The sequence below is a fragment of the Mobula birostris genome, chromosome 24 (assembly GCF_030028105.1).
Source record: "Mobula birostris isolate sMobBir1 chromosome 24, sMobBir1.hap1, whole genome shotgun sequence".
In the NCBI taxonomy this organism is placed as follows: Eukaryota; Metazoa; Chordata; class Chondrichthyes; order Myliobatiformes; family Myliobatidae; genus Mobula; species Mobula birostris.
Window position 1 is genome coordinate 45,005,557 of NC_092393.1, and position 20,387 is coordinate 45,025,943.

Genomic DNA, 20,387 nt, shown 5'->3' on the forward strand with positions numbered 1-20,387 from the left:
TGCTACTGTGTGGTAACCGGAATATCTGGAGCTGAAGGCCCCGAAATCCTCGGCTTTGGGTGTTTCAGCGGCCGGGGAAAGATCGAGGGTGCTCAGCAGAGGATGGCGCTTGGGAGGCTGTATCAGAGAGGCTGGACAGAAGCTCGAAGTTTTCGGACGGATGGACTCAGTGTCGGCTGTGGTCGGCTGCTTCCAAGTCATCGGCAAGTTGACGGTGCCTGGAGGTTTATGGCAGGGAGTTTCTCCCTTTTGCCGCCGCTGTCGGAGACTCAGGAGCCGATCGACTCGGGACTTTGAGACTTTTTTTTTACTGTGCCTATGGTCTGTTCTTTATCAAATTATGGTATTGCTTTGCACTGCTGTAACTATATGTTATAATTATGTGGTTCTGCCAGTGTTAGTCTTTGGTCTGTCCTATTTTCTGTGATATCACTCCAGGGAAACATTGTATCATTTCTTAACGCATGTATGCATTTCTAAATTACAATAAAAGAGGACTGAGTGTTCTCATAATCTAATCTAATCTAATGGATAACAGAGCAACTATCTACCATCGCCAGATACTGCTACAATACAGAGATCGCCCAAAAACAAACCTTCATAAGATCTGCTGGTTAAATTGCGCGACCTCGGCTTGCTGAGGGGATCGGGCCCACAGTCCTCGGAGTGGCCTGATGGTGGGGGCGTCGTAAGCGGTGTGCGAGGACGCGGAAGTGGAAGCAAGGCGGGCGGGCAGGAGTCCGTGCCAGGCAAAAAGCAAGCCCTAGCCGGCCGACTGTCCTGTTCATTCTGCTCTCCATTGCCCACTCCCTGGACAATAAATTGGACTACATCCGACTCTAATGAAATACTCGGCAAGAGTACAGAAACGTGGCTCATCGATGGAATCCAGGTCACCGCCATTCAGCTGTTTATTTATGTAACAGTTTCTCCCCCAAGCCATCCGACTTCTCAATACCAGAGTCTGGACTGACACCAACCTACTGCCCTCTACTGTGCATATTTGTCTTGTTTGTTACTTATTGTAATGCCTGCACTGTTTTGTGTATTTTATGCAGTGCTGGGTAGGTCTGTAGTCTAGTGTAGTTTTTGTGTTGTTTTACATAGTTCAGTGTAGTTTTTGTATTGTATCATGTAGCACCATGGTCCTGAAAAACGTCTCGTTTTTACTGTGTACTGTACCAGCAGTTATGGTCGAAATGACAATAAAAAGTGACTTGACTTGAAGAGTGAACAAGTAGACTCTAGAATTGTGTTCACTTGATCTTAGAAGATTGAGGAAATTTAACTGAACGTTGCACAATCAGCACAGAGCTAAACAGGCCTGATGCAGGCAACAAATTTCCCCCTGGTGAGGAGTCTAGGGGTAGGGAAACTTACTGTACAACTGAGATGAAGAGAACTGTCTTTACACAAGGGAAAAATCCCTGGAATTCTCTGCTGTGGAAACTCTATCACTGAGTTAATATAAAACAGAATTGAAGGAAATTGGATATTTCAGAATTGTATTTGTGTTAGTGGATAAGCCATGATTACGATGAGTGATGTAGCAGCCTTGAAGAATTAAATAGCTTATTCCTGTAACTGTTTCTCATAATCCATTGTGCAACCTTATCAAGCTGTGAGAGTCTCCCTGAGATTGTTCTTTCTTGCTGTGTTTAATAATGTGTGGGCAATGCTCCAAAGACAACTAGGTTGAAAATGAATCACATCGGATTGTTGGTGAAGACTGAAGTCTTTGGAGAGGAAAACAGAGGCATTACCGAATAAACACGGAGTTAGTCATCGCAGTATTGGCATTACCTTACAGGTCATCATCATATTTAGCAGCTGAGCAAACAATCCATTTTTCACAATAACATTCTAGAATTGTTAAAAATACTCTCTAGTGTTTTTCCTTAAATTATGTGAGAGATTCTTAGTACTCTAGAAGGTGAGAGATGTGAATGCTGGGGAATGGAACACTCACCTCCCTCTGCTGCCCCTTCTTCTTCCCTTTCTCGATTGGTCCACTTTCCTCTCCTGTCAGATTCTTTCTTCTTCAGTCCTTTACCTTATCCACCAGTCACCTCTCAGCCTCTCACTTTATTCCCCCACCCGCACCCTTCCACCTTCCCCTTCACCTACCACCTTCCAGTTTGCACTCCTCCACTCCCCCATCTTCTCTTCCCTCCTTTCCCGTCCTATTGAAGGGTCTTAGCCCGAAATGTCGGCTCCTTATTCCTCTTCATAGATGCTATCTGACCTGCTGAGTTCCTCCAGCATTTTGTGTGTATTCATCTGGAGTCAATGGGAACTATAACCACATCTAGTGTATGCCATTTGAACCCATTAATAATCTGTCCTGAAAGAGGTGACCCCACTCCATCACCATTTCCCTTTTCCTTAGAAGAGATTTTTACATTTGTAAATAATTTTGCCAGTTTATCCCCAGAGGAATCTGTGCAAAGATTGACATTTGCACAATGAACATGATACAGCCCAGAACAACAGAGTGAGTATCATGTGTAGGCAGAAATTTAATTTGTGCAAAGATTGCTGGTTTTCTGCCATTTCGAATACATTGTGATTTTGTTCAGTAGGAATACCCTGGATCTGGAGAAGATGCATGAAACAGATTAGAATGGTTACAGAAAATTCTGTTTTCACTACTTCATGCAATTTCTTCTGGTGTCCTCGCCTCCATCAACCACACCAATTAGCTGCCATACAAATGTCATAATGCTGAAAAGTCATAATGTGAGTCAGAAGAAAAGGACCTTTCTTTTGTGCCTGATATCAGTTCAGTTGTGCTGTGTGTAGCATGTTGATAGAATCATTTTTAAATTTTTTAAAAATTTATTACTAACAAACAAATGAACAAAAAAAAACACAGCACATCCACAGAAACCACAACCATAGCAAAATCAAATTAAATATTGAGCAGCAAAAGAAAGAAAAATATAAAAGCAAAAGTAAACATAAACAGCAGAGGTGCACCACACCAAAAAACCTTAGTCCTCACCCTGTAAGAAAGCCAATACGGGGCCCCATATCCTTTCAAAGATGTCCCCTCATTACATAGTCTCAGTCTCTCCAAATGTAAAGTATTTGCCAGTTCTCTCAGCCACAGATCATACGTAGGCACAGAGTCCATTTTCCACATTTGCAGAATTAACTTCTTAGCAATCGCTATTCCAAACAATACAGCCGCTTTTTCGTACAAATTGGCTGAAGATAGGGAGCTTGTTGCTCCAAGGATGGCTGTGAGCGGGTCTGGTTCCCACCGCTTCCCAAAAGCCTCAGAGAAACAGTGAAAAATATTTTTCCAGTATGCATAAAGCTTACAACATGACCAGAATGAATGTGACAAGTTACTGTTCACAGATTTACATCTGGCAAAACAGGGTAGAAACTATGCAACTTTTCTTTGGAATAATGGAGTCTATGTTTTGTTTTCAACTGTATAAATCTGTGTCTGACATTGACTGAACAATCATGTATACTCTTTAAGCACTCATCCCAGACCTCCTCTGTCAACTCTGTACCCAATTCATCCACCCATGCCTGTTTAAGACCTGCAGTATTCACCCGAGCTCCATTATGTAGGATCTGATAAAAACAGGACACCGCACTACGAGTAACAGGATCAAATTTATTTATTGCCTCCGGGGACTCATGTTTGTCTAAAACCTCAAAGTTAGGTATATATTTCCTAACATAATCTCGAATTTGTAATTATCTAAAAAAAACTAGATGCGGGGATATCGTAAACTGCTTGTAACTGCGCTAATGAGGCAAGGTTTCCATTAATATATAGGTCACCTATACTACAGATACCTCTCTGTTTCCAGGTGGAAAAAACAGTATCATTCAGGCCAGGCAACAAGGAATGATTGTCACAGATCGGAGTGTCAATATAAGTTTTTGGGGCCTTAACCCAAAGATGATTGTACTGCCACGATTTCTTCATCTTTTCCAGTCAATTCCATGTTTTATTCCTCTGTCATATTTTAAGCAATTGGATTCAATTATTATACCCTTCATTTGGAATTATAAAGTCATTAGAATTACTAAAGAACACTTGTCAAAGCCCAAGGAAGCAAGTGGTTTTGCCCTACTGAACGTTAAAATGTATTACTGGGCTGCCCACCTATCCATTCTTGCATGGTGGAAAAAAGGCCCACCCTCTACCTCAGACTCGTGCCCAGCATGGTTACTCATAGAGCGAATGCTTTGTAAGAAGACTTCCTTACCAGCTCTCCTTAATAGCCCCACTGCAGTTAATAAGTCACATTTTAGTAACAGCTTCATGATCAGCAGCACTATAAGAATTTGGATAGAATCATTTTAAGGATTAACAAGTGCCTGCATTGTGCGTTTCCACAGCTTTGATTCTGTAAAAACACTATCTGTTTCTGCATTACCATCAGTTAGAAGCTACCAATCTCAAGTAAATAGTTATTTTTCTGAACTTTTCTTTAGACCATGAGTTAATAAGAGAACGATGTAGAGTTACATGTTTGAAGAGAAAGAGGAAGTCCAGTGATTTTTATCTGATGCCCCTTGTGAGTTATTTGCTCGAGGAATAGAGCTCTGATTTGGCCAATGTTGTGTGAAACATAGCCTGATAAACAAAGCAGAAATGCCATATAATACAAACTAATCCAGGTGGGAATATTTTAATTCAAGCTTTGAAACCCAATCTTAGAAAAGGCAAAAATGGCTAATACAAGGGGGCATAATTTTAATGCTTGGAGGAAAGTATAAAGGAGATGCGAAAGGTTTCTACACAGAAAATGGGGGGTGTATTGAACATGCTGCCAGGGCTGAAGTAGAGAGATATGTTAGACACCTTTAAGAGACCCATAGATAGGCAAGTAGATGACAGAAAAAAATGGAGGGTTAGACTGATCTTGGAGTAGGTTAATGTGTAGGAATAACATCGTAAACTGAACTGAACTGAAGGGCCTGTAGTGTGCATTATATAGTGTTCCACATTCAAACCCATTATTCCACCACCAAGGACAACAAGGCTAACTGGCACGTTCTATCTATAGGATCTGCTCCAAATCCTTTTCCATCCTGCTTTGACTCCCTGCTGTCTTCGCAAAGGCAAATCAGAATGGGCAATGATTGCAGACCTTGCCAATTAATTAATAGGGTGGAAAATTGCTCGGAATACCCAAGGCCTGGGACAAGGCCTTAATTGTTGAACCATACTGCCAGTACTGTGCTGTACTGTTCTGTGTTCTTTGGAGCCAACAACTTTGAAGCAAATAAGTGTCATGAGTAAAATGAATATTGTTATTCAAGATTCAAGATGGTTTGTTGTCTTTCTTCAGTATGTAAGTGAAAGGAGAAAAAATTATTGTTACTCTGGCTCCAATGCAGCATAAAAATAAACACAATAAGCATAAATTATACAATTAAAAAGCAATTCTATAAAACACAATGTACAAGTAACTGTATTGATGAATTGTGAAGAGACCATCCAGATGCTTGTTTTGCTGATACTGTAAAGCTCTCCCATTGCTTTCTTGGCGTTTGCGCTTGGGGTGGGAGGGGGCAGGTAGAGTGGCTGGCATTTAATTGTAAGATGTTCGATTGCCACAGTACAGTGACTGCTCTCCACAGAAAGGTTTCTGCACCATCCTTTGTTGATACACTGTACACACAGAGTCCATTTCCCCTGTAAAAATCGTGAATTCAGTGCTAATTATGAACCAGAAGAAGCACAGGGAAAACATGATAAAAGTGTACTGTTTCTGGGTTCACATCCCTTAGTAGTTACATTTTACCTCATTAATGAAGTTTTCCTCAGATGAACAGATTCATGACAGCAACACACATCAAAGTGGGCAGTGAACGCAGCAGGCCAGGCAGCATCTCTAGGATGAGGTACAGTCGACGTTTCGGGCCGAGACTCTTCGTCAGGACAAACGGAAAGAAGAGCTAGTAAGAGATTTGAAAGTGGGAGGGGGAGGGGGAGATCCAAAATGACAGGAAGGGGAGGGATGGAGCCAAGAGCTGGACAGTTGATTGGCAAAAGGGATATGAGAGGATCATGGGACAGGAGGTCCAGGGAGAAGGAAAAGGGGGAGGGGGGAAAAACCCAGAGGATGGGCAAGGGATATAGTGAGAGGGACAAAGGGAGAAAAAAGAGAGAGAGAAAAAGAATGTGTGTATATAAATAAATGACAGATGGGGTATGAGGGGGAGGTGGGCCATGAACGGAAGTTTGAGAATATAAATAAATAATGGATGGGGTTCTCAAACTTCCGCTAATGCCCCACCTTCCCCTTTTCTTTCTCCCTGGGCCTCCTGTCCCATGATCCTCTCATATCCCTTTTGTCCAGCTCTTGGCTCCATCCCTCCCCTTCCTGTCTTCTCCTATCATCTTGGATCTTGCCCTCCCCCTCCCACTTTCAAATTTCTTACTATCTCTTCTTTCAGTTCGTCCTGACGAAGGGTCTCGGCCCGAAACGTTGACTGTACCTCTTCCTAGAGATGCTGCCTGGCCTGCTGCGTTCACCAGCAACTTTGATGTGTGTTGCTTGAACTTCCAGCATTTGCAGATTTCCTCGTGTTTGAGATTCATGACAGGTTTGCATTTGAGCTCTAGAAAGTTGTGATGATATTGGTTGCTTACATAAGCCAAAGTTCAATACTGGGCAATCCTGGAATATGTCTGGGCTGCGTGGAGCATGAGTGAATGCCTTTGTGTAAAAAAACTAAAACATGGTTTAGTAATCGGAGGGGGTGGAGGAGTAGAGATACGTCTCTACCAAAAGAGGCGTAAGGTGCTCCTTCCCTCTGCTAGCCTGCAGATCCCTCAGTGTAGCACTTGCTTAACCCCCTGATCAGGGTCATGTGAAGCCATGGGAGCAGGTGGTAGATGGTCGTATGAGCAGCTGGTGCACATCACAAGTCCTAGTTATGCGACCACTGACGCCAGGCGGACAATCTCTGAAGAGTATTGATAATGGCTGGGGTCACCTGTCTTGTAAACTGCCCAGAAGAAGGCAATTGCAAACCATTTCTGTAGAAAAATTTGCCAAGAACAATCATGGTCATGGAAAGACCAGGATTACCTACATCATATGACCCGACAAATAACGGATGAACGAGTAATCAGAAAACGGAGCTGCTTCTCAACTGTTTAGTTTTCCAAAGAGGACAGGATTTACTTTAATCTTTTGTGCCCAGTTGTGATACAGAATCCCAATTTGGTTATTCAGTTCAAATATACATGATTTGAGACTCTACTGTCAAGGGGTATGGGGTGAGAGGAGAAAGTAGTGTGGAGACTGCTGAATCATCCAAGATTTTACTGTTGTGGAGCAGGCTGTAGAGCTGGTTGGCCCACTCCTACACCAGTTTTCTGTGTTTCTATGGTAAAGGATTGACTTCAAAGGCACTGAGTGGAATATTTCAGAGTCATTTCTGAAATGAAATGGGGTGCATTCCCTGTAACTTTGCTATGAATCAGTAATTCATTATTCTTAATACTAATTATTCATATTATTTGTTCTTCTTTTGTAATTGCACAGTTTGTCACCTTATGTACATTGTCCATCTTTATGTGTAGTTTTTCATTGATTTCATTGTGTTTCTTTGTATACACTGTGAATGCCTGCAAGAAAATGAACCTCAGGGTAGCCTATGGTGGCATATACTTACTTTGAAAATAAATTTACTCTGAACTTACTTTGAAAATAAATTGATTCTGAACTCTGAGCATATAAATAAGAGAAATTCTGCAGATGATGGAAATCCAAAACAACTCACTCAAGATGGTGGAGGAACTCAGCTGGTCATGAATGACAATGTTTCAGTCTGAGTCCCTTCTTCAGGACCGGAAAGGAAGGGGGATGACACCAGAATAAAAAGATGTGGGGAGGGAAAGGAGGATAGCTGGAAGGTGATTGGTGAAGCCAGGTGGATGGGAAAGATAAAGGGCTGAAGATGAAGGAGTCTGATAAGAGAGGAGAGTGGACCAAAGGAGAATGGGAAGGAGAGGGGACTCGGGGAGGTGATAGGTAGGTGAGAAGAGGTAACATACATCTGTTCTGTTTCTCTTTTTTGTACAAGTTTACAGCCTCTAATTTATTTTATTATAGTGAACTTTCATATCTGAATATTTTCCACATAGAGTTAAAATAATCAGTATATTTCTGTCTTTAGCCTCAGGAATAATACATGTCATTTATATCCATTCTGGAATCAAATTAAAATGGCCTCTTTCTAATTTGCCTCTGTGATGATTTACAATTCCCTCAGGTCAAACACTTTCACAATTAAAATCTCACCCCCTCCTCTCACCAAATGAACTAAGAATCACTAAGATGCTGAAAATGAACACTTGCAGGGTGAAAGCAGAGTTCAAACATTCCCTTTGACAAACGAAGGAACAAAACATATTTTCGGGGGTTGATTCACTTTCCTCAAGAGATCTGTGAAGTTATTGCTTTTGAGCTCACAGTGGCTCAGCGAAGCTGATTCACATTGATTTGCCAAAACCTTAACACGCTCCCTTGTTTTGAAATTGCATTGAAACCATGTCATGTTCTGAAATAATCACAGCAATCTGTCGCTGTCTCCAAATGTCTTGTGAAATTGAGCAATCTATGACTTTCTGGACTTTTCATGAGGGAAATTACATACACACAACTAACTTCTGCGTTGTTGTAACATAACGTTTGTATTATGTAAATGGACCCTTAAATAACATCAGCACAGCCACTAAGTTCTGGCATTCTGCTACTCATTGTTTCTACTCATACCACTGTGTGTGCACTTTTGAACTACCTCGATAAGTTGTACACATCCCTTCTATTTATTTAAAGATACAGTGCAGTAACAGGCCCTTCTGGCATAACGAGCCCACGCCGCCCAATTACACCTGTCAGACCAATTAACCAACTCATCCGTACATCTTTGGAATGTGGGGGGAAATCAGAGATCCCGGCGAAAACCCTGCACAGTTGTGGGGAGAACGTACAAACTCCTTACAGAGAGTGGCAGTATTGAACCCGTATTACTGTTGGTGTAATAACGTTACGCTGACTGCTATCCTACCCTGCTGCACCACGCAATTATTTTACAGCCATTAACTTAATCACATCCTTCCTTCTGATAATCTGTATTAAGAAAATCATTGACTTTTACCCTGGTAAATCATCTTGCCATTTTTGCGTGCTCTACCATTGGCTTGCTGGTGGTGAGAAGCCCACCAATGGCTGCTGGTGTTGAGAAGCCCACCAATGGCTGCTGGTGGTGAGAGTTCCAGCAATAGCTGATTGTAGAGAGTACTCCATTATTGGTTGCTGGGCAACCCAGCATTGGCCATTGTGCCCCATAGCTGACAGCTGTGGTGGGGTGCCCCACCATTGGTCAGTGAGGCTGCATGTCCGCATTGGCTACAGATGTAAAGAACTCCATTAGAGACTTTCAAATAAAAGAGATAGAGATAATTACCTTACTTGTATAGCCTCCTTGAGGTAAAATTTAAGGAGTAAACAGCAGTTACTCCCTGTGTTTCTGATGTTTGTTTGTTTGTTGTGGTTCTCTTTTAGAGGGTCTAGCAGTGGGAGTCGGATTTGGTGCTATTGGCAAGACTGCATCAGCGACCTTTGAAAGCGCACGGTAAGTCTGGGTTCTGCTCAATATTTTCACGGTGAAAGGTCTTCCTAACTCTCAAATCAGTCGGGAATGTTGTAGCTTTTGGTTGCTGCTTGTTAGCTGCTGTCTCAGCTCAGAGTTGGAAAAATCTGTATGCAAACTTTCAAAGTCAGAGGAGTGGAAGCAAAGATATATTTCTCAGGTCTGTGGTCCAGGAGCGAGGTTTGTGAGTTGAAAGAGAACTGACAGCATATTCAGGATATATCAGGCTGTAACAGTAAACTGGATTCTGAATCTTCACCAAGATCGAACTTGAAGCCAGAGTAAAAAAATTAATGGCAAGATTTTAGCAGTGTATTGTGTTCAGTTCTGGCCCCCTCATTATAGGAAGGATATGGAAGCTTTAGAAAGAGTGTAGAGGAGATTTACCAGGATGCTGCCTGGATTAGAGAACATGTCTCATGAGGAAAGGTCGAGCGAGATAGGCTTTTCTGTTTGGGGTGAAAGAGGAGAAGAGGTAATTTGATGGAGGGGTATAAGATGATACGAGGCATAGATGGTGTAGATGGTCAGCTCCTGTATCCCAAGGTTGCAATGGTTAATGTGAGAGGGTATAATTGTAAGGTGATTTGAGGAAAGTATAGGGGGGATGTCAGAGGCAGGTTTTTTTTTCCACAGAGAGTGGTGGGTGCATGAAATGCACTATCAGGGGTGACAGTAGAGGTACACACACAATGGGCATTTGAAAGAATCTTGAGGGTGGAAGAAAGATGGATAGCCATGTGGGATAGAAGGATTAGATTGATCCTGGAATAGGTTGAAAAGGTTGGCATAACGTTGTGGGCTGAATAGCCTGTACTATTCTATGTTCTATGCAATAAAAACTGTGGTGAATTTATTGGCATGTTGGAGTACGTTTATGCAGAGCCTCAGTACTTTTCTGTGGTATGGTCTTTGCACATTGCACATCTTGCTGGATAATTTTAATCCTTCTGCAATTAATGACATTTCACTTGTCTTCATATGCAAAAGAATTTGAACTGCAAAGGACAATAGTGAAGAATTTCTTCCTTGTACCCTCTGCTTCTTTAGTTATTTTGTTTGCTGTTTCTAATACCCAGCTTGGTATCATAAATTTTCATTTAACATCCCTATGCTGTACCATGGGATGTTTTACTGGCTTAATATAGTTATATAAAGACAATTTGTTTTTGTTACAACAGAATGAATATTTGGTAACTTGACATAAAATGAAGATTTGGTTGCCTTTCACTATGAAGTCTGTTACATTCAAGGTCCTTGTAAACATATTGAATCTCAGCCACTGAATAATTGTGTAAATGGCTGTTTCTATTTCCCGTGATCTCTCAATGTGTATAACTTTGAGTGCCCTCAAAAACACAAATCAAAAAAATAATCAATTCCTTCGAAAGGAAGAATCCTCAACCTCTGCTTTATGTTCTATCTGATATTGCTGAACTCCCTGGGCTAAGATTACATTGTGCTTTCGAAATGGATTGGGGTATGAATTGTGTTGAAAGAATCTTCAAAGAGAAACATAGTGCAAGGGCTATTTGCACTTTATTTATGTAATCTGGATCTTGGTGGAACTAAGTTTTGGAAATGGAGTAGAACATGCAGCCACAATATGGTGCATTTTGCTCGACTGACTGGCGATGAGTTTCCAGCCAGCATTCTATGATTTGAATCCACACTCTGCAACATGACTGAGTAGTGGATCAGATCCAGAACTTATCTCCAATTGGAAAGTCCGGCGCATTTCATTACAAACACAAAAATATTTATGAAACTTCATTTCAAAGAAAAAGTGATTTTCCTCTTTGACTGTAAAAAAGAAAATCTTCCGAGAACCTGACCTTTACAGCTCACAATTTTGTATTTATCAAGAAAAGGCTACTCTTTGAACAGTTTTTCATACACTACAGTTGAGTAGCTTTAATCTTTTCCACAATATATAATAAATATTGGCTGTCCCTAGCAAAAGAAAAGATTAATCCCTGGATATTCAGGGGATATAAATGCTGATTTATTCCGCAGTTTCGTGGATATTAACTAAAGAAATTGCGGAGACTCACTTCAGCTACTCTCTAGGACTGGGGTTCCCAACCTGGGGTCTACAGACCCCTCGGTTAATGGTAGGGTCCATGGCATAAAAAAGATTGGGAATGGGAATCCCTACTTTAGGTGTAAAAGGACTGTATTGGTTTTGTAGCTGCGGTGAAGAAAGTAATGCCATCTTTGAACTTGTTCTCCCACATCTGGTTGGAACTCTTTTCTAGCAAGAACAACTTCGTCATTCACACTTTGCAAGAAGACTGGGTGCAGCTTCTGCAAAAAACCTGAGGGTCAGACATTGAACTGTTATGGTGTAAGGAAAAGAAGTTAAAATCAATAAGTAGAGCTATTGTTCCTCATTGTCAGTAGTGTAAGTAGAGGTGGGTGAGGAATAATTCAGGGATACATCTCCCCAGTAATATTTAACCATATTAATGGACACATGCATGTGTGGCTATTTCAGTGCCCTGTTTTATTCACCTGTGTTAGTCTGAATAACCCTCTAATAATCATTCCTAACTAGGTTTGCAAGCTTTAGGGACATAGGTTGCTAAGTGTTTACACAAAATATGATCCACAAAATGGCGTGTTGTTTAGTCCATCACCTTCTCCCAAACAGATCAATGCTTTTAGTGAACTCAACATCATCATTTAATTCTGTTCAAGAAAACTAGTTGCAGTTTCTACAAAGCCTAAAAATCAGACTATGAACTTGATGGAGGTGTACAAGATGATAAGAGGCATAGATCAAGTGAACAGCCAAAGACTTTTTCCCTGGGTGGGAATGGCTAATACTATTAGAATGATTTTTGGTTTTAGCACATCTAGCAAATAATTTCAGCCACCAACCCTCAAATCTGAATATAGGTTGAGATTTAATTTAAAATGCAGTTCTGAACAATAGATTTCCAAAAGCCTTGAATCACAGACCAGACAATGCTGATTAAAATTAATTTACATGTCTGTGGTGTGGGTGTTAATTGGGAGGTGTGAAAGTTTGTGTGTAGTTTCACAGAAAGCTTTGTGGATGCATTGCAAATACAGAATTGTTCTTTGCTGTTTAGCACTGAAAATATCGGGTAACATGGGCCAACCAGCCCTTTCGACCGAAAGCGTCTCCATATGATCCCTGCTGTATCTTGTTTTGATGAATAAAGAGGCTGCTTCTTATCTACCAGTACTTTTCTCTGGTGACTTCATTCATGCAACAGCAAATACAAGGGGTCAAAATTTTAAGGTGATTGGAGGAAAGTACAGGGGGAATGCCAGAGGTAGTTTTTTTACACAGAGAGTGGTAGGTGCATGGAACGCACTGCCAATGGTAGTGGTAGAGGCAAGTACAATAGGGATTCTTCTCTATGAATTACGAGGCACATAAATCAAAGAAAAATAGAAGGCTATGCGAAAGGAAAGGGTAGTTTGATTGACCTTGGATTAGGTTAAAAGATCGGTACATCATCCATGTAGAAGGATTCTTCATTGCTGTTTCCGTAACAGTTTTGTTTGACCTGTTGGGGTTGTTAGCCCTGAGCTGAACCCCCAAACGTGGAGGATCAGCGGACAACTCTTAGTTTGGACTCTACCCTTTGACCTGTTTGGCATGGGTGACCTTACCAAGAGCCAAAGCATAAAACTCTAACTCCAGCCAGCATAGCTCTCTGGGTCATTGAGGCACACAACCCTCTAAACCTCTGAGGCTGTGTCTCCTTGGTAGCTACTGATGCGATAAAGGAAGCCATGAACGCCACCAGAGATGGAGGACCTTCATTGCTGCCCTAAACACCAATGATGTAACAGGCAAAAGAAGAATAACATCATGGGTTGAAGGGCCTGGAATGTGCTGTACTGCTTGATGTTCTATGTTCAAATCCACGACTCTTCCACCACGGACAACAAGGCCAGCTGGCATGTCAGATTACCACCATCTACAGGTTCTACTCCAGGTCATGCTCCATACTGCTTTGATTTACTGTTGCCTTTTCCAAAGGCAATTTGGAATGGCCTTGCCAAGTTATTTCATTGGCTGGAAAGTAGTGAGTAATGCCCAAGGTCTGTGACAAAGCTATATTTGCTGAACCAGACTGACTGAAGCCTTTTGCCTAAAGCTGTCAACTGAGATGTTGGTTTGCCTCTTGCTTGTATTGGAACTGGAAACTAATTAACATTTGATCGGGCAGCATTTGTAGAGGGAAATAGACAGCTGACGTTTTGGGTCGAGAACTTTCGTCAGTCCAATTGATATTGACTATCAATTACCCTCTGCAGATGCTGCCTGACCTGCTGAGTTCCCCAACAGTTTATTTTGGTTCAGATTCTAACATCTACAGATTCTTGTGTCACTATGCAACCAATTAACATTACACTAGAAAACTGAATGAGCATTCAGGCGGACCTTACTAAGAGAGTTCAGTTATGATCTATTCATTACGCTCAGATAAAATATTTACCATGGTTCAAGATTAATTACTGTTGTCTGTAGTTGTTGCAGAATTAATTCATTCCAAGGTAAGTAGCTGGGAGTAAATCCTATTAATGGAGTAATCTATCTCTTGCATACGTTGCATAAGTAAATACTTTTTTTCTAAAAAGGCTCAGAGTGGAACCCGCCCTTCCGGCTCAATGAACCCACACCGCCAAATTACACCCACGTACGTCTTTGGAATGTGTGTGGGGGTGGTGGTGGTGACCAGAGCACCCAGGGGAAGCCCATGCGGTCTCAGGGAGAAACGTACAGACAGTGGTGGGAATTGAACCCAGGTTACTGATGCCGTAATAGTATTATGCTAACTGCGATGCTACCTTGCCGCCCCAGATGGGAGATGCATGTAGAAGGGCAGCTATTGTTTGCCCTGCAGCAGTTCTCACAAAATGGAATTCACTGTGGAAGGTTTAACACCTTTGAGTTCCTTCTTCAAATCTGTATATTACACTTTACCTGACTTACGTTAACTTTGTAGCATTATTAAGCTTACCTGTGCCTCAGGTAGCATGCAGCACCAAGTTAGGACGTAAAGGAGGATATCACAAAGAGAAAATCTCCAGGAGTTCCTCCAGCATTTTGTGTGTGTGTTGCCTGGATAGCAGCTCCATTCAGCTTTAATCTATTTATTGTGTAGTTCCCTTCTTAATCGGCCATTTGTTCTGAATGTATGACAGAGAAGTTCAGTCGTTAGCAATATGTTCTTAGATTGTTATGATCCTTTAGTGCTTTTTTATTTATTTAGAGGCACAGCATTGTCCCAGGACCTTCCGGTCCAACATGTCTGCACCACCCAATTGCATCTATGGGACTCTGGAACTCTGGGACTCCTAGATCTTTGGAATGTGGGAGGAAACTAGAGCACCCACAGTTACGGGGAGAATACAAGCATACAAAGTTCAAAGTAAAAACTCAAAGTAAAATCTATAATCAGAATACAGACATGTCACCACATACAAGCCTGAGATTCTTTTTCTATGTGCATACTTAACGAATCTATAGAACAGTAAACTGCAAACATCAGGAACTGTAAAGAAAGTGTACAAATGCAGTTAATAAATAAATAGCAATTAATAATGAGCATGAAATAACAAGATAAAAGAGTCCTTAAATGAGTGTAGTTATCCCCTTTTGTTCAAGAGCTTGGTGGTTGAGGAGTAGTAACTGTTCTTGAACCTGGTGGTGTGAGTCCTGAGGCTCTTGTCCCTTCTACCTGATGGCAGCAGTGAGAAAAGAGATGGATGCTACTTTTCTATGGCAATGTTTCATGCAAATGTGCTCAATGGTTGGGAGGTTTTTAGCTTGATGTACTGGGCTGAATCCGTACTTCTTATAAACAGCAGTGGAACTGAACTCGGGTTGCTAATGCTGTAATTGTTACACTACAGTTTGCTCTCTGCTTTTCTTGGCAGAATTGATTGGCTAGGGAGTGAAATGTGTTCAGAGCAGAGATCTGTGATATATGAATTGGTTATTGCCAATTATAGTTGAACAATCTAACTTTATCTGTAATTTTATTACATCTTTGATCAGTGTTAAAATGGATCCACAAGGAACATGTACCAAGTGAGCCATTGACATTAAGAAAATGGTAACATCTATGTATAATTGAGTAGTACCACGAGATGATCGATTTCAATTACCAGTCCATGGAGAAGAAAATGTATCTCTTTATCAGCTCTTAACTATTTTTTATATTTTAACTTATTTTTTATTTAGAGATACAACATGCTAACTGACCCTTCTGACCAATGAGCCCATGCTGCTTGGTTACACCCATGTGACCAATTAACTACTAACCAGTACGGCTTTGGACTGTGGGAGGAAACCAGAGCACCTGGAGGAAACCCACATGGTCACAGGGAGAATGTACAAACTCCTTACGGGCAGCGGTGGGAATTGAACCCGTGTTGCTGGTATTGTAACAGCATTACACTCACTGCTATGCTACCGTGCTGGCCCCCACCTCTGTCAACAAACACGTGGTTTGTCTCTTCTACTGCATTTCCCATGGATACTCGGCAGTATCTGAGCTGTAATAAAGTTAAGGTTCTCAGGAGGAAGTGGAAGCAACATTGGTCTTCAGCTGAGTTTAAGCACCCCCTCCCCACCACAAAATCGTTGAAGTTGAATCAGCAATCAGTACCTTTGGCAAATAATGACAAATGAAACTTTGCCTCAGATCAGGTGGTAATTGGTTAGATTCTTGAAGAAAGACTGTTCATTTCTTCAGATTCAACTTAATGTCATTTCAAGTATAAAGAACAAAATAATTGTTACTCCAAATCTGATACAGCAATTAAAAACTGAGATAAAGAACACAATAGTTAAAAAATACAATAAATGGTGTATAAGTACGTAAGATAGCTTATATTCATTTATTATAAGTTATAAGGTGACGCTAGGTACAGGAGTTTTTTTTACCTAAGATGACTGACAGGGAATGATAAAGTAGTATTGGTTGGAGTAGTGAGGTTTGTTAGGAGGTGGAGGTGTTGATCAGCCTTACTGCTTGGGGAAAGTAACTGCTTTTGAGTCTGTTGGTCTGGGCGTGGATGCTACAGATCTGCTCACCCTGTTTAAATGGCAATTTTTTTCAAGTTATAAACTATAGGTGTAGCTTCCTTGGAATCCATGAACAGTATGTGCCAAGAATGTGCCTTTGTAGTGATTTCTATTTTTGCCATTGCATGCTAAGTATAGAGCACATTTCATTACATAGCAATTCCTCTTAGGTTGCAGTCTGTCTCTGAGATCCCTTGTAAGATTAAATTGTTATTCAGCTTGGGTAATATCAATCTTGGCAGCTGCATTTCTGTGCTTTTCCCCTAACTCATCCTAGTTTCATAAATGTTAGTTGCAAATTTATGTACTGCTCATTATGTAATCTTTATGTAATACTTGGATAATAGCAATCAACACCTGCCTCTCTGAACTCTACCCCTAACGCTCCCAAATCTGTAGCTTTCGGCTACACATTTGTTTTGTTTCATTATACTTATAAATGTAGGTTTTCAATTGGCGATCACTCTTCCGAGCCTTTGTCACGGTTCTTAGGATTCTTTGTTAATTACAAGGAAGCTGCAAGTATCATGAAACTTGAGATTGGGACCCAGACCACATTTGGAGTATTGTGAGCAGTTTTGGGACCCATTATCTAAGGAAGTGTGAACGGGCTTTGGAGAGTGTCCAGGGAGTTTGTGAGAATGATCTTGGGAATGAAAAGGTTTGAAGTATGAGGAGCGTTTGATGGCTCTGGGCCTGTACTCACTGGAGTTTAGAAGAATGAGGAGGGATCTCATTGAAACCTACCAAATATTGAAAGGTCTATTGGACATAGAAAGGATACTTCCATGTAACCAGGTGACCGTTGAATATTATTTTTTCTTGTTAAAGTGCACTTATGTATTCACCTTGGTAATGCTAAAATAGCTGCCTGTGCCTTTAAGAGAAACCGATGATGTCATTGTGCATGTGCAGAGTAGAAAGAGTTACCATGTTCTGGAAAGAATATTAAATACTGAGGAAAGGTGAATAATATTTGATAATATCCATGTAAATTGATTTATACTTGCTTGTAAATCTAGAATATCAGTAATTTGACATGTTTTACATGTGGATGCTTTAGATATTCACGAGTAAGGTAGCGGTGTTGGATAGCGTGGTTATGTGAAGTTCCGTATCACCCTATTAGGTTAGTCTTTCTGATAATTTTAACTACAAGGCAATATATTGTAAAAGTTTATTCTTACTTTATTGTTTCATGGCAAAATATGAATGTAAAGGAGTAATGTGAATGTGTTAATCTCTGTTCACGTAGTGTGAGCAAGAGGAATTCATTTCAGGATCTAGTCTATATGTGTTTGGAAGTTAAGCACGTGTGTCAAAGTGAGTACACTTCTTAGTTAAGATGAGATAAATGTATTCATATTTTTGATGTGTGTAAAGTACAGGATTGGTGGGATTCTAATGTTGTTTGTTTTGTTTTTTCAAATTGCCACTGCCATTATTGTTTTTGTATATTTTGTTTTATTATTATTTCCCTACTGTTTACATAACTCATTAATATACTAGTGTGTGGACCAAAATTAAGCTGAGATTGTAACAGCGTCGTGCTTTTAAAATTCATTTTGTAGTTTTTATTTTGATATCATCTTTCTGCATTAAAACATCTAAAACAGATAAAGGAATTAAAGATCCGATAAAATATTTGATGTCCTGAGTTTTTATTTTTCCCCATGCTACTGGGGGAGCCTAGAATCAAAGGGCACAGCCTCAGAGTACAAGGTTGTCCCTTTAAATAGAGAAGAGGAGGAACTGCTTTAACCTGAGGGTGGTGTAGCTGTGGAAGCCAAATCATCGGATATACTTAAAGGGGAGGTTGATAGGTTCTTGATTAATCAGGGCGAAAAGTTTATGGATAGAAGGCAGGAAAATGGGGTTGAGAGGGAGATTAAATCAGCCATGAATGAATGGGGGAGCACACTGGATGGGCCAAATAGCCAAATTCTGCTCCTGTGACTTGTGGTTTGAAGTGGCAAAAGAACCCAATGTGTCTTGTGGGGGGCGGTGCAGGGGTAGGACATGGGCTTCTGGTAGATGGTTTTGGGGGCTATAATGTTGAAGGCCAAATCGCAACCCTGGATGAAAGCAGGTGAACCTGGAGTATCATTTTGAAGTGAGTGTGGCAAGGAGACTTCGAGGAGTAAATTTAACGCATGCATCAACCAAACTGCCTGTCTGAATAAGTGACAAATGTTCTATCAAGATAGATGGACAGTCTCAAAGACACTAGAGGCATCAAAATACAGTTTGGTACCTGGTTTATTGAGTTAGCTGAAAGATAACTGGATTCCCTTTGGCTGCGGCCCTTGTGCTCTTCTCCTTGACATTTCTCCCTGTCTTAAATCTCAATAAACTGCTACTGCAAATGTGGTCAGTTGGTCAGTTTTGTAGGGCGTGCTGCAGTCAGTTTTTATTGTTATAAAAAGCAATTTTTCTCAGCTTAGGTTAGTTTACAGCAGCGCTGCTGTCCTTCAAGTCAATATTACCAGTAGAAAGCAGTATTAATGAAGCGTGCAAGTGTGTTAGTAATTCAACCATCCTCTGCTTAATAAAAAGGCTACCACAAGATGTTTCAGCTACATTACTCTGTGTGAAGTGGCAAGAAACAGCAGGAGTAGTGTCTCTTGCATCCATTTTAGTGTATTTCAACATTGCTTTCATCTGTATTTATCATATTTCTTCAGCACCAAATGCCAGCTTTGTCTGACTTAACATGTTTATGTTCTATCCTATTTAAATGCTCAATTGTAATGATCCTATTTAAAGTCTTGATTTGAAGAGAATGTTTCCTCACAGAATAAGAATCAGAATCAGGTTTAATATTATTGGCATATGTCATGAAATTTGTGGTTCTGCAGCAGCAGTACATTGCAATACGTAATAATAACTATAAATTAAAATAGACAATAGACAATAGGTGTAGGAGTAGGCCATTCGGCCCTTTGAGCCAGCACCGCCATTCACTGTGATCATGGCTGATCATCCACAATCAGTATCCAGTTCCTGCCTTATCCCCATAACCTTTGATTCCGCTATCTTTAAGAGCTCTATCCATCTCTTTCTTGAAAGCATCCAGAGACTTGGCCTCCACAGCCTTCTGGAGCAGAGCATTCCATATATCCACCACTCTCTGGGTGAAATTACAATAAGATATACATAATAACTTAAATAAGTAGTGCAAAAAGAGAGGAAAAAATAGTAAGGTAGTGCTCATGGGTTCATTGTCCATTCAGAAATACGATGGCAGAGGGGAGGAAGCTGTTCCTGAAATGTTGAGTGTTTGTTTTCAGACTCCTGTACATCCTCCTTGATGGTAACAGTGAGAAGAGAGCACGTCCTGGGTGATAAAGGTCCTAAATGATGGATGCCACAGTTTTGAAGATGTCCCGGATGCCGGGGAGGCTAGTGTCCATGATGGAGCTGGCAGAGTTTACAACTTCCTGCAGCTTTTTTTTTCAGATCCCCTGCAGTTCCCCCTTCTGTGCCAGATGATGATACACCAGTCAAATGCTCTCCATGGTACTTCTGTAGAAATTTGTCTTTGGTGACATACCAAGTCTCAAACTCCCAATCAAATATAGCCACTGTTGTGCCTTCTTTGTAATTGCATCAATATATTAGGCCCAGGATAGATCCTCAGTGATGTTGACACCCAGGATCTTGG

The 20,387-nt window shown here is 40.8% G+C and overlaps 1 protein-coding gene across 3 annotated transcripts in view; it reads left to right on the forward strand.

Annotated features, from left to right (window-relative positions):
• LOC140187171 (zinc transporter ZIP11-like) overlaps window positions 1-20,387 on the forward strand; it is an 840,422-nt gene that overhangs the window by 550,635 nt on the left and 269,400 nt on the right. For all 3 annotated transcript variants that reach the window (XM_072242190.1, XM_072242191.1, XM_072242192.1), the window contains exon 6: window positions 9,558-9,627. In XM_072242190.1, coding sequence (XP_072098291.1) covers window positions 9,558-9,627 — 70 coding nt within the window. The remainder of the gene's footprint in view (window positions 1-9,557; window positions 9,628-20,387) is intronic.